This window comes from Anomaloglossus baeobatrachus, chromosome 7 (genome assembly GCF_048569485.1).
Source record: "Anomaloglossus baeobatrachus isolate aAnoBae1 chromosome 7, aAnoBae1.hap1, whole genome shotgun sequence".
In the NCBI taxonomy this organism is placed as follows: Eukaryota; Metazoa; Chordata; class Amphibia; order Anura; family Aromobatidae; genus Anomaloglossus; species Anomaloglossus baeobatrachus.
In genome coordinates this window covers 246,375,991-246,389,067 of record NC_134359.1, presented here as the reverse complement: position 1 = coordinate 246,389,067, position 13,077 = coordinate 246,375,991, and the positions used below count along the sequence as shown (strand labels likewise).

Here is a 13,077-nt window from a genome sequence, read left to right as displayed (position 1 = left end):
GTGGTGGGAGTGTCGGTTTGGTGCTGCACGAGTGTTGCCGGATGTGGGGAGCTACAGTTCATTGAGGGAACCATGATTGCCAACATGTACTGGGCCATACTGAAGCAGAGCACAATCCCTTCCCTTTGGTAAGTGGCCTGAAGGCAAGTATTCCAACATAACCCCAAACATACCTCCAAGACAACCACTACATTGCAGAATAAACTGAGGGTAAATGTGCTGACCAATTGTCTCCAGACTTAAACCCGTAGTAAGTATCTGTGGGGTTTCCTCAAATGGAGCGGGGGGGGGGTGGGGGGACATAAGCCTCTCAACATCTACCAGCTCTATGATGTCGTCATGAGAGGATCTAGCGGCTTTTGTAAAGCTCTAGTGACCTCCATGCCCAGGAGAGTTAAGGCAGTGCCTGAAAGTAATGGTTGCAACACAAAATATTGACACTCTGGGGCATAAGTTGTCTATTTTCACTTAACGGTGTACTTACTTTGTTGCCAGCGGTTCAGACATTAATGGCTGTTATTTAGAGGGCACCAAATTTCCACTTTTATTCAAGCTGCACACTTACTACTGTATCTGTACTGTACATTGTATCAATGTCAGATCTTCAGTGTTGTCCCATGAAAAGATAAAATATTTACAAACATGCGAGGGGTGTACTCACTTTTGTGATATTCTGCATGGATCATATATTAATCACACACAGAGGGGGAGTTAATGGGTGATCAGTGGACTCACCAAGAATGTTAAGGGTTACTTCTAACGTACTCTCCTCAGATATTAATCACAATCTTCTACACACCAGACTGAATATCAGATGAGGGTAGTGGGATAGTCTAGAACTCCAGCCTTGGGCAAAATAAAGGCCTGTCCTGCCAATGTACAACACATCCTGACCATCCAATGGTGCCTGTTATATACACAGTGTGTCCACCCATATCCTGTCCACCGCCATTAACAGGAGAACGCAGCAGCTATAGGCATAGAAGTGGTGTCTAGGTATAGTAAAGTAGCCATGTGCTACGCAATGAAACCACCTATAGCGCCTCCTGGTGGAAAACAACAGAGTTTAGCCTTTTTATCTCGAAAATGAAACGAGAGAGAAAAAAAGTGAATTAAAAAATTGTAGGGCATCATCAATTCAGTATGAATCGACACCTTGCATACAGAAATGCTATGATATGAAACCCATGACCCACCACAAAAAACATTGAATGCTGGTCACGCATATGGCGCTCATTTATCTTTGATGCTCAAAGTGGCCCCCCGTCAGCTGCAATGCACATCTGGCCTCTGCACAGCATACTGAATCTTGCTGCACGTTGTGCAATATGGTAGATGACATGTCTGCACAAGCATCTGTGATACGTCGTCGTAGGTCCTGCAATGTTGGTGGAGGGGTCGCATACACCTGCTGTTTGATGTGACCTCACAGAAAGAAGTCCAACGGGGTCAGGTCAGGTGAGCGTGGAGGCCACGCCACGCAGCCACCATACCCAATGACTTGTAGGAAGGTCTCCATGAGGTATCGCTTCACGTCCGCAGCCTTGTGAGATTTACACGTTCTAATCATAGCATTTCTGTATGCAAGGTGTCGATTCGTATTGAATTGATGATGCCCTACAAATTTGTAATTCACTTTTTTTCTCTTATCTCGTTCCGTTTTTGAGATAAAAATGCTAACTCTGTTGTTTTCCACCAGGTGGCACTATAGGTGGTTTCATTGTGTAGCGCATTGCTACTTTACTATACCTAGACACCACTTCTATTCCTATAGCTGCCGCCGTTCTCAAGTTAATGGCGGTGGACAGGATATGGGTGGACACACTGTAGAAGTATCAGATCATATTGATGGCCAACAGGAACCCTGAAATGATGCGGCCACTTTGCTATGTAGCCATCCTGCACATCAGACCGTGCCATAATCCCTTTAAATGTCACAGCACATGAATCCCTCTCTACCAATATCCTGTGGATCTCCATAACTTTAACCCTTAACATGCTCAGATGCCTACAACTTTATGTTTTCTCTATACACCAAAGAATGAAATTCTAATTGGTTCCTCTTACTGAAGAAGTTACAACATTCAATTTCTCTATAAATGTCTTACACCATTTCAGATTACACAAATAGTATTACAAAATAAATAAAGCGGCAAAAATGATCGGCCCCAGGGCATGCTGGTAGTTGTAGTTTAACACTAGACTCCATCATAGCCTCCCCTATACATGGGCGCGCACAGTGAACCAATGCACTAAGGAGCCATGTGGGAGTGTTGATGTCTTAAAAGGACAGTAGATGCCATGTCTGGGCAGAGCCTCTCCTGCCCCAATGCTGTAAATGCTTAGGCCACATTCACATGTTGAGTATTTAGTGAGTTTCTTACTTCAATATTTGTAAGAGAAAACCAGGAGTGGGTAATAAATACAGAAGTGCTGCCCGAGCTTCTATTGTACTTTCCTCTGATTGTTCCACTCCTGATCCGTGGCCCTATATTTCCCATAAAATAGCCATTCTGGAGACCCTTTTCTTAAAACTTTGGGTCAATCCTCTGTTCTTCCTCCTGACAATTGGGTGTTCCCATTTCAGACGCCTCAGTCTGATACTAGCAGTACTGATTGGACAATGTCAAAAGCATGGACCCAGCTGTCAATTTATTTATACACTTCCAAGAAGAATAACAGAGGAACGGTACAATGTTATCAGAAAAGTTGCTCTACAAGTTATGAGTAATATTTATGTAGCGCCCCTGAAACCTCAGGGTGCAACAAGGTTCTGCTTCCCCACAAGGATGCAGGGCCTACTCCCTTAGGGACCCAGAACCCCAGTACCGGTATCAACAAAAACCCAGGTAATCCCAGTTTTTCCCCAACAATCCCCCAAACAATGGTACAGGGCTAGGGTGGGACCAATGGATGGTCGCCTAGAGGTGGAGCCAAACCAGTCCACTAGTTGACCAGGTGAGAGGGGCAGACTGTGGACAGGGAGAACACAGGAAGTCAGTAGTCAGAACTGCAGAGTAGAGTGTGTGTGTGAGACAGGCGAGAAGTGGAGGTGGAAGCAAAGTGACGTCCTGACTCGGGTTAACAGTGACCTGGTACCCAGGAGAGGTGGTTGCCGGTGGAGTACTCCTGGAACTACGCACCGACGGGGTACTGGACCCTACGACAGGAAAGAGCTTCAAGCCGACCTGTTAACACCTGCACAGCAAAGGGTACCATCAGGGACCTTGCTGACCCTAAAGAATCCAAAGACAGTAGCAAAGGAAGAACCGGGGTCAGGACCAGAGACTCAAACCCCACAGGGTTCACACTACCGTCAGGCGGACAGAAATGGGCAAACCACAAACCGGGGACCCCCAGTGTTCCATACCACGGGGACCCTCTTACCAGAGACAGGTGCAGGGGAAGAAGGTACCAGAGAACCAAACTGGCACTGAGACGACGAGGACCTGGAGGAGAAACCAGCCGCCCTCGGGCAACCAGTTAACATCTACCAGCAGTGAGTAAACCAGTTGCAGTGAATACCTGTCTGGACGCCTTCTTCCAACGCCCACTGCACCATACACCCGCTGGGGCAATACCCTACTTGCGGAGGGATTACCATACTAGCTGCCAATACCACCAGCCCCAGTAGAGACATTTTGCAGCGGCGGCTCCCTATACATACCGTGTTTCCCTGATAGTAAGACACCCCCGATAGTAAGACGTAGTGGGGGTTTTGGGGGGGGTCGGCTAATGTAAGACGTACCCCGAAAGTAAGACGTAGTAAAAATTTATTTATTTTTTTCTTCTTTACAGTACAGTTACAGCGGCCGAGCGCTCAGCTGAGCGCCCCGACATGCCGGCGGCCGAGCGCTCAGCTGAGCGCCCCGACATGCCGGTGGCCGAGCGCTCAGCTGAGTGCCCCGACATGCCGGCGGCCGAGCGCTCAGCTGAGAGCTGACACATGCCGGTGGTCGGGCGCTCAGCTGAACGCTCGGCTACCGAGAAATGTTGAAATGTTGCAGTAATGTTGTCCGTGGTCCATCAGGACCATGGACAACATACAAAATCACGCAGCCTCAGTGCCCTCATGTGCAGCCGCTGGTGGTTAAGTTTCCTTAACTTGCGGTACACTTAGGGCGCAATCGCGGCAAGTCCCCATACGGTAGATTGCATGGAGACTTGCTGCGATTGCTGTGGGATTTTTTCCAATATAAGACATACCCCGAAAGTAAGACATAGTGTGACTTTTAGGGGTAAAAAATGTAAGACACTGTCTTACTTTCGGGGATACACGGTAGCCGCAACATCGCAAGTGGCGTCACAAGTGAACATTATTTTATTTTTCCTTGTAAATATCCCCATTAGAAAAAGGGCCCAGGGCACGGGACCGGGCAACGGCCACCATCGTGACCTCCCCCAAAAGAGACACTGCCCGGGATTGAGTATCCCATATCCCTGGGTGCTACATTTACTTGAGCAGATGACAGGAGTGATGATCGGTCATCCTAAAAGCGGCAGAAAATGTGGAATCCGCACCCATTTCAATTGGTTCTCTCCTGGCAACTCTTATTGTGTTGCCCATGTTTAGCCCCCAGCAGGATCAGGGTCTAGGGACGATCCTGACATCTCTATTCCCAGAATATATACAGCTTTTAAAGGGGTTGTTGCTTTGTCATATTGATTTAACTCATCATCAGCATTTGATTGGAGGAGGGGGGGCAACTGCTGGTTTGGGGGGCTGGTTGGGGGGGGGCAGCATCCAGCCCTACAAAGCACTTATATGGCCCCTCTCCATTATAGTGTATGGACATGGAGCAACCCAGCTATCATGGCCATAGCCTGCAGTGAAGAGATTGCTAAATCCCCTAACTAAAGGGCAGGAGGGGGCCCGATTTAGTAGGGACCCTATAACCATCTGAGCAGGTGCAGATCACAAGCACATTGTGGGATTTGTAGTCCCACAGCCCTCAGCACACTGCAGGATGAGAAATAAACAGCAGCAGTCACGTGTCATTAACTAATTCAGCTCCATAATGACAGCTGAAGATGCGGTGAGCTCAGCAGACACGTTACCACAGCAACCACCACTACAAGTCCCAGCATAACTCACCAGATGAGCCTCATCAGCAGCTCAAAGGCTCCGGGAAACACCAGATCATCACTGGCTATAGCCCAGCGCCGGCCGAACAGCTGCAGCCCCGGCATGGTGATGGCTGCTCACCCGCTCCCCCACAGGACGACACAGCGGCTGCTCCCTGCCCGACTAGCGCAACCGCTTCCGCACTGCCCGTGTGTGTGCACCGCTCAGGACGCTCCGCCCGGAAACACAGGAGCCCGCGCCAAGCGGCCGCGGGGAGGCGAGCGGTGTCGTCACGTGACCGCTGACTGATCAGATGCTTTCCTTCACTCCTTTTCCGCCTTCATCTTCCCACAGCTCCTCTTATTTCATTTCCACATTTTTAAACTCCAATGATACTGATAAGAAAGTTATAAACCTGTACAATTAAGGAAAATCTAAAATAAAAACTGTCTGTTGTCCATAGCAACCAACCAATCACAGCTCAGCTTTAATTTTTTTTCTAAAATCCGCAGTGGGCTGCTTTCACACATCCGGCTTTTGCAATGCGGCACAATCCGGCACCTTGCAGGAAAACCGCAACCGTTTTTTTTTTGCTGCCGGTTGCGTTTTTCCTCCATAGACTTTAATTAGTGCCGCATTGTGCCGCAGGGGCTTGCGTTCGGTCCGGTTTTTGCCGCATGCGGCAGATTTAGCCGATGCGGCGGCCGGATGGAACGTTCCCTGGCACGTTTTTTGCTCCGGCAAAAAAAACTGCATCGCGCCGCATCCGGCCGATGCGGCGCTTTTCCCAATGCATCCCTATGGATGCCGGATGCGGCGCGATGCGGCAAAAACCGCATCCGGCCGCCGCATGCGTTTTTTGCCACTGCGCATGCTCAGTAGCATGCCGCAAGCGGCAAAAACCGGACCGGCCGCATGTAAAAAACTTATGCAAAGGATGCGGTGTTTTCACCGCATCCGTTGCATAGGCTTCACAGCCGGATTGAGCCGCACTGCTCAAACCGGATGTGTGAAAGCAGCCTTTTAGGCTACTTTCACACCTCCGGTTTTTCTTCTGCGGCACAATCCGGCACTTTGCAGGAAAATCGCAACCGGTTTTTTTTGCTGCCGGTTGCGATTTTCCTGCATAGACTTTAATTAGTGCCGCATTGTGCCGCATGGCCTTGCGTTCCATCCGGTTTTTGCCGCATGCGGCAGATTTAGCCGATGCGGCGGCCGGATGGAACGTTGCCTGGCACGTTTTTTTCGTGCGGCAAAAAAAACCGCATCGCGCCGCATTCGGCCGATGCGGCGCATCTCTCAATGCATGCCTATGGCGGCCGGATGCGGCGCGATGCGGCAAATACCGCATTCGGCCGCCGCATGCGGTTTTTGCCACTGCGCATGCTCAGTAGCATGCCGCAAGCGGCAAAAACCGGGCGGGCCGCATGGGAAAAACTTATGCAAAGGATGCGGTGTTTTCACCGCATCCGTTGCATAGCTTGCACAGCCGGATTGAGCCGCAGGGCTCAAGCCGGATGTGTGAAAGTAGCCTTAGGGACTGCCAGCTACCTGGGCAAGTGAAGTAATGTGTGCCCCCCCCTAGAAAAATCAGATATTGCACCCCTGAATCGTTGTCGTCCCCCCAATCCAAGATTTGACCCCTAATTCCCAACCACAAGCATATAGTGTAAGATGACACCGGTGTACTTACAGTGAGGCCGCACTCACATTTCCATACATTCTGTTAGAGGAAATCACGTGCAAAAATATTGATATCACTTATACAGATGGAGGCGCAGGGCTGCTGATTATTATGGGGCCTGTTTAGAACAAAAGTTAAACTTCTGTGTGTAGGAATGTTTTTTGTTGTTTTTTTAAAGGGGTCTTTCCAGCCCCAAGATCCTATCCCAATATGTAGTAGGTGTAATAATAATACTATTTAGCAAATACCTCCAATGTAGTATAGTTCTGTCTCTTACCTCATGTCCAGGGCATTGCAGGACCTTAGGTATCCATGGTTAAGGTCACGCATATAATCACAGTTAGTTGCTCATGGATACCTAAGGTCCTGCAATGCCCTGCACATGAGGTAAGAGACATAGCTAATCAGGAGAACTATACTACATTTCTAATTTGAGGTATTTGCTAATATTACTACTAGAAGGTGGCCCGATTCTAATGTATCGGGTAGTCTAGAATGTGTATGTAGGTTAGTAGATTGAATAATAATGGAAAATCCCCAGAGTCTATAAGCCTGAGGATTACATGGTAGCATGAGCCTCCCCCTTTTATCTTCTCTTTTTCCCTCTTTTATGTTTTTACTAGGTTCTGCATTATTTTGATTTATTCCAATTGTTTTTATGGTATTTATGTTGATCGGTAATTTCATTCTGACTGCAAAGGGTTAATTTTGAAATATCAGCTGGTAACGTGAACAGGCTGGAACTGTTTTTTTCTTCAGCCTGTTGCACGCTTAATTTGAAGGTGGTGATTGGTCAGTGGTAGTTTTGAGCAGGAAGAAAGTTGGATAAATTACAGCTGTTCTGGTCAGCTGTGTCAGTGTCACCTGTCAAGCAAGAAGAATCAGCCACCCGCCCTCCCCCTTTATATTTATATGATGTCGTGTTTGTTTCATTAGATGGGAAAAAATCACCCAACTTTTGTTGGGTGGATTTATGGTTTGATATGTTATATGGATATGTAAATTTTTTGGTAATTTTTGGAAAGTATTTATTTATGGAAAAGTATTTAATCTATTTAAAGTTATACATTTTAACGTAACCATTACTAAAACAACACGGCCATTTTTTGCCAATGCATCTCTGGAGTCATGTGTACTTGATTAATGTATATGTATGTGGGCTCTATGCTACCATGTAATGGCTGGTGTCACAATTGATGAAAATTTTAATATTATCATTTTTGCCAGTTATATGTGAAGAAAGGAGTCGGGGGCGGTAGACAGCTGGAGCAGCGATGGCGGAGCCGGGCGGGGCTCTTGTGTGGGGGGCGAGCCGAGCAGGGCCATGTTTGTGGGTGGGGCAGAGCCACGCAGAGTCATGTGTGCGGGTAAGGAGCCGAGCGGGGCCATGGCGCTGGGGACGTCAGTGCCGCGGACTGCACGGCTGGGGATAGGTGACTATCCAGGTGTGTGTGTGTGTGTTCAGTGTATACATGCGGAGGGCGGGGGGGCGGAGCCAAGTGGCGCTGAGGATGTCAGTGCTGGGGACAGGTGACCGTGTGTGTGTGTGTGTGTGTGTGTGTTCAGTGTATACATGCAGAGGGCGGAGTGCGGGAAGGGGTGGAGCCGAGTGGGGTAATGCATGCGGGGGGCAGAGGCGAGTGGTGGGTATGTGTCCGCTAGGGGGTGCAGCACTCACCAGCACACGGGGGTGCAGCACTCACCAGGAAGTCGGGGCTCCGTGTGGGTGCTGGGAAAAGTGTCGGGCGTCGTCCTGTCGGCCCGTAGTTCGGGCTGTTCAGTTAAGCTGAGCTGTTGGGTCGCAGGCTCTTTAGCGCACGCGGTGTGGCGACGGTTGTCACTGTAATGACGTCATTTTGGAGCAAGACAGACAGAATAAGGCAATTATATATATAGATTATTATTATTATTACACCTACTACATATTGGGATAGGATCTTAGAGATGGGAATACCCCTTTAAATTCTGAAAAAAATCATAAAACAGAATCCAAACAAACCCCATAATAATCATTGGGCCCCCTGCACCTCTATCTGTATGGAGATGCAGGGGGCAGAGGGCTAATGCTCTGAGTCGGGGGGGCACAAATGCTTTCCTTGCCCCAGGTTTTCTTATGTTACTCCCCCCTCACATTAGGCCATTGTATAAACTACCCTCACTCTCAAAGGGTTAGTCTCAATATCTCTCTTGAGCATCCCAGAGCTCTGCAGTCTCCTTAGCTTCCGGTTGCTTGGGCGGTAGGTGCCTCTTTGAGTGACAGTTCTGGTGAGCAGCTTCACCTTACACATCAAAAGGAGTCTGTCACCAGATTTTGCTACCCCACCACTAAAAAGTTGGAAGAAAAGAAATGGTTTTACATTGATGGTGAGCGCTCCTCTTCTTCTTGCTTTTGACTATCAAGACACTTTACCCTTGCCGGGTCAGTTTAGCTAAGCACCACTCATAAGTGATAGCGGTCACAGTGATTTTTCCACCAGTATTCAAGGATACTGCCACAAATTTTCGTTCTTTTATCCCTTGCTTTGCTGCCTGATAAAATACCAGTTTTATCTGCTGCAGATCTTCCAGTTCTCTGAATGCTGAGTTCTGTATAACCCCACCCACACCAATGATTAGCAGCTTTCTGTGTGCACTGTGCATAGGCAGAAAGCTGCCAATCGGTAGTGGGGCATGGTTATGCAGAGCTCATGAATATGGAGGACTACAAGGTAGTAGGTCTACTAGTCCTTCAGTGATAATTTGCTGATAAAACTGTGTTTATATCAAAACTACAGCAAGAAGCTCTATTAGTGACACATCGCTGGAATCAGTGTCTGTCTCTACATTATACTGCTCTCAGATTAGTTGGCAAAAACATGATGACTGATGAACTTTGATAGTTTGCTCTGAGTCTACACTGCTATCACTGATAAAAGCCCCGTCATGATGGGCAGTGAGGTAAGCAGTTAAGTTTTGGAGGAGGTTATGCTGAAGCTGCCCGCTCTCTACACTTCACAATATACAGCCAAAGATGCCAGGAATGGAGCCACTGTAAGGAAATTGACAGCTAATGTTTTTCTTAAAGGGATACTCCGAGAAATATAATTAAAATAAATAAAATGCATTTAAATATTACAAATTTTATTAAAGGGAATCTGTCACCAGGTTTTTTCTCCCTCATCTGAGAGCAGCATAATGTAGAGACAGAGACCCTGATTCCAGTGATGTGACACTTACTGAGCTGTTTGCTGTCATTTTGATAAAATCAATGTTTCTTCTGCTCCAGATCTAGCAGTTATGCTGGACTACCTGCAGCACGCCAAGTAGTCCTGTAATGATAATCTACTGCAGATTAGACCCGCAACACACATCCGTGTAATTTGTACGTGTGCGGTACGTATTTGCACACGGAGACCCATGTTATTCAATGGTAGATGGCACACACACGTAAAATCACTCGGAACGTGTGTCCGTGTTGTAAGTACGTGTGTCCACTTTTCTACACGGACGACATGTCCGTTTTTGGCCGGCAACACGCAGGCATGGACCCGCTTTAGTCTATGGGTCCGTGCCTGCACAGACCGCACACGGAGTATGTCCGTGTTCAGCACGTATCGTCCGTGTCCGTTTTTCATCACAAAATCTGAAACACTTGTTTCCAATCTATCAGATCAATTAAAAGCAAACAACACCAGGATCTCATGATGAATGATTAAAATCGTTAATTGGGTAAGAATGCGGACCTTTAAAAACGGACAGCACACAGGCAGCACACGTACGTATTTTATGTCAATACGGACATTCCACACGCACACATGGCTCGCATACGCCATCACACGGATGCCATACGTACCGGAGAAACGCCCCTAAAAAACGGAACACAGACCCGAAAAACAGACCGTGAGACATGCACTTTTTTTTGCGGAAGTGTGTTTTAGCCCTTAAACAGTGATTTTATCAAAACCACACCAAGCAGCCCAGTAAGTGACACATCACTGGAATCAGGATCTCTGTCCTTATGTTATGTTATGCTGATCTCAGATTAGGCGGCAAAAATCTGGTGACGGATTTCCATATCATTATTTAGCAAAAATGTAGCAAAAAGGTAATCTTTCGTTAGTGCACTATCAGTATTTGAAATCCTTCAGCTCCCAGCAGTTTCATAACCTTTCCAGTCTTAGGATGGGCTGCGTAACGATGTCTGCTGGTGACAGACATCAGGTGAGGGCAGCATCCTGTCAGGTTTAGTGAACGTACATTCCTCTGATCATCGAACCTGACAGGACAAGCGGAAGACAGTTTGTATAGTTTATTCCAGTAGCTCCATGCCATCCATCCTCCTGCCCTCCAATAAACGTTCAGTCTCAGTCAGCTAGAAAAGTTATATTCTGCGTTTTTATTATTACATTTCTTGGAGTACCCCTTTAGGGAAAACACAGGGGCTGCACTGGTGCCTAAATGATGCCGTGTTCACATATGCACTTTCTGCTCAAAAATCACATAAAAATTCAGTGTGAATATACCTTAATAGTATTCCGTATGTGGATATACAGTTAGGTCCAGAAATATTTGGACAGTGACACAATTTTCGCGAGTTGGGCTCTGCAAGCCACCACATTGGATTTGAAATGAAACCTCTACAACAGAATTCAAGTGCAGATTGTAACGTTTAATTTGAAGGTTTGAACAAAAATATCTGATAGAAATTGTAGGAATTGTACACATTTCTTTACAAACACTCTACATTTTAGGAGGTCAAAAGTAATTGGACAAATAAACCAAACCCAAAAGAAAAAATTTTATTTTCAATATTTTGTTGCGAATCCTTTGGAGGCAATCACTGCCTTAAGTCTGGAACCCATGGACATCACCAAACGCTGGGTTTCCTCCTTCTTAATGCTTTGCCAGGCCTTTACAGCCGCAGCCTTCAGGTCTTGCTTGTTTGTGGGTCTTTCCGTCTTAAGTCTGGATTTGAGCAAGTGAAATGCATGCTCAATTGGGTTAAGATCTGGTGATTGACTTGGCCATTGCAGAATGTTCCACTTTTTTGCACTCATGAACTCCTGGGTAGCTTTGGCTGTATGCTTGGGGTCATTGTCCATCTGTACTATGAAGCGCCGTCCGATCAACTTTGCGGCATTTGGCTGAATCTGGGCTGAAAGTATATCCCGGTACACTTCAGAATTCATCCGGCTACTCTTGTCTGCTGTTATGTCATCAATAAACACAAGTGACCCAGTGCCATTGAAAGCCATGCATGCCCATGCCATCACGTTGCCTCCACCATGTTTTACAGAGGATGTGGTGGGCCTTGGATCATGTGCCATTCCCTTTCTTCTCCAAGCTTTTTTCTTCCCATCATTCTGGTACAGGTTGATCTTTGTCTCATCTGTCCATAGAATACTTTTCCAGAACTGAGCTGGCTTCATGAGGTGTTTTTCAGCAAATTTAACTCTGGCCTGTCTATTTTTGGAATTGATGAATGGTTTGCATCTAGATGATGTGAACCCTTTGTATTTACTTTCATGGAGTCTTCTCTTTACTGTTGACTTAGAGACAGATACACCTACTTCACTGAGAGTGTTCTGGACTTCAGTTGATGTTGTGAATGGGTTCTTCTTCACCAAAGAAAGTATGCGGCGATCATCCACCACTGTTGTCATCCATGGATGCCCAGGCCTTTTTGAGTTCCCAAGCTCACCAGTCAATTCCATTTTTCTCAGAATGTACCCGACTGTTGATTTTGCTACTCCAAGCATGTCTGCTATCACTCTGATGGATTTTTTCTTTTTTTTCAGCCTCAGGATGTTCTGCTTCACCTCAATTGAGAGTTCCTTAGACCGCATGTTGTCTGGTCACAGCAACAGCTTCCAAATGCAAAACCACACACCTGTAATCAACCCCAGACCTTTTAACTACTTCATTGATTACAGGTTAACGAGGGAGACGCCTTCAGAGTTAATTGCAGCCCTTAGAGTCCCTTGTCCAATTACTTTTGGTCCCTTGAAAAAGAGGAGGCTATGCTTTACAGAGCTATGATTCCTAAACCCTTTCTCCGATTTGGAAGTGAAAACTCTCATATTGCAGCTGGGAGTGTGCACTTTCAGCCCATATTATATATATAATTGTATTTCTGAACATGTTTTTGTAAACAGCTAAAATAACAAAACTTGTGTCACTGTCCAAATATTTCTGGACCTAACTGTATGTGCATGTCCCTTTAAATCCTACATGAATGTGTCTGAAGTGGGGTCACTTAACCAGGAGGCTTATAATGTAACCACAGAGTGACCAGCAGACCATTGCAAACCAAACAAATCCTAATAATGGCATCAACACAGAACATTTT

At 46.6% G+C, this 13,077-nt stretch overlaps 1 protein-coding gene across 1 annotated transcript in view; it reads right to left on the bottom strand.

Annotated features, from left to right (window-relative positions):
• Window positions 1-5,355, bottom strand: part of DAGLB (diacylglycerol lipase beta) — a 72,101-nt gene extending 66,746 nt beyond the window's left edge. Inside the window, exon 1 of the mRNA XM_075319149.1 lies at window positions 5,096-5,355. Coding sequence (XP_075175264.1) covers window positions 5,096-5,190 — 95 coding nt within the window. The 5' untranslated portion in view covers window positions 5,191-5,355. The remainder of the gene's footprint in view (window positions 1-5,095) is intronic.
• Window positions 5,356-13,077: the final 7,722 nt, after the last annotated feature.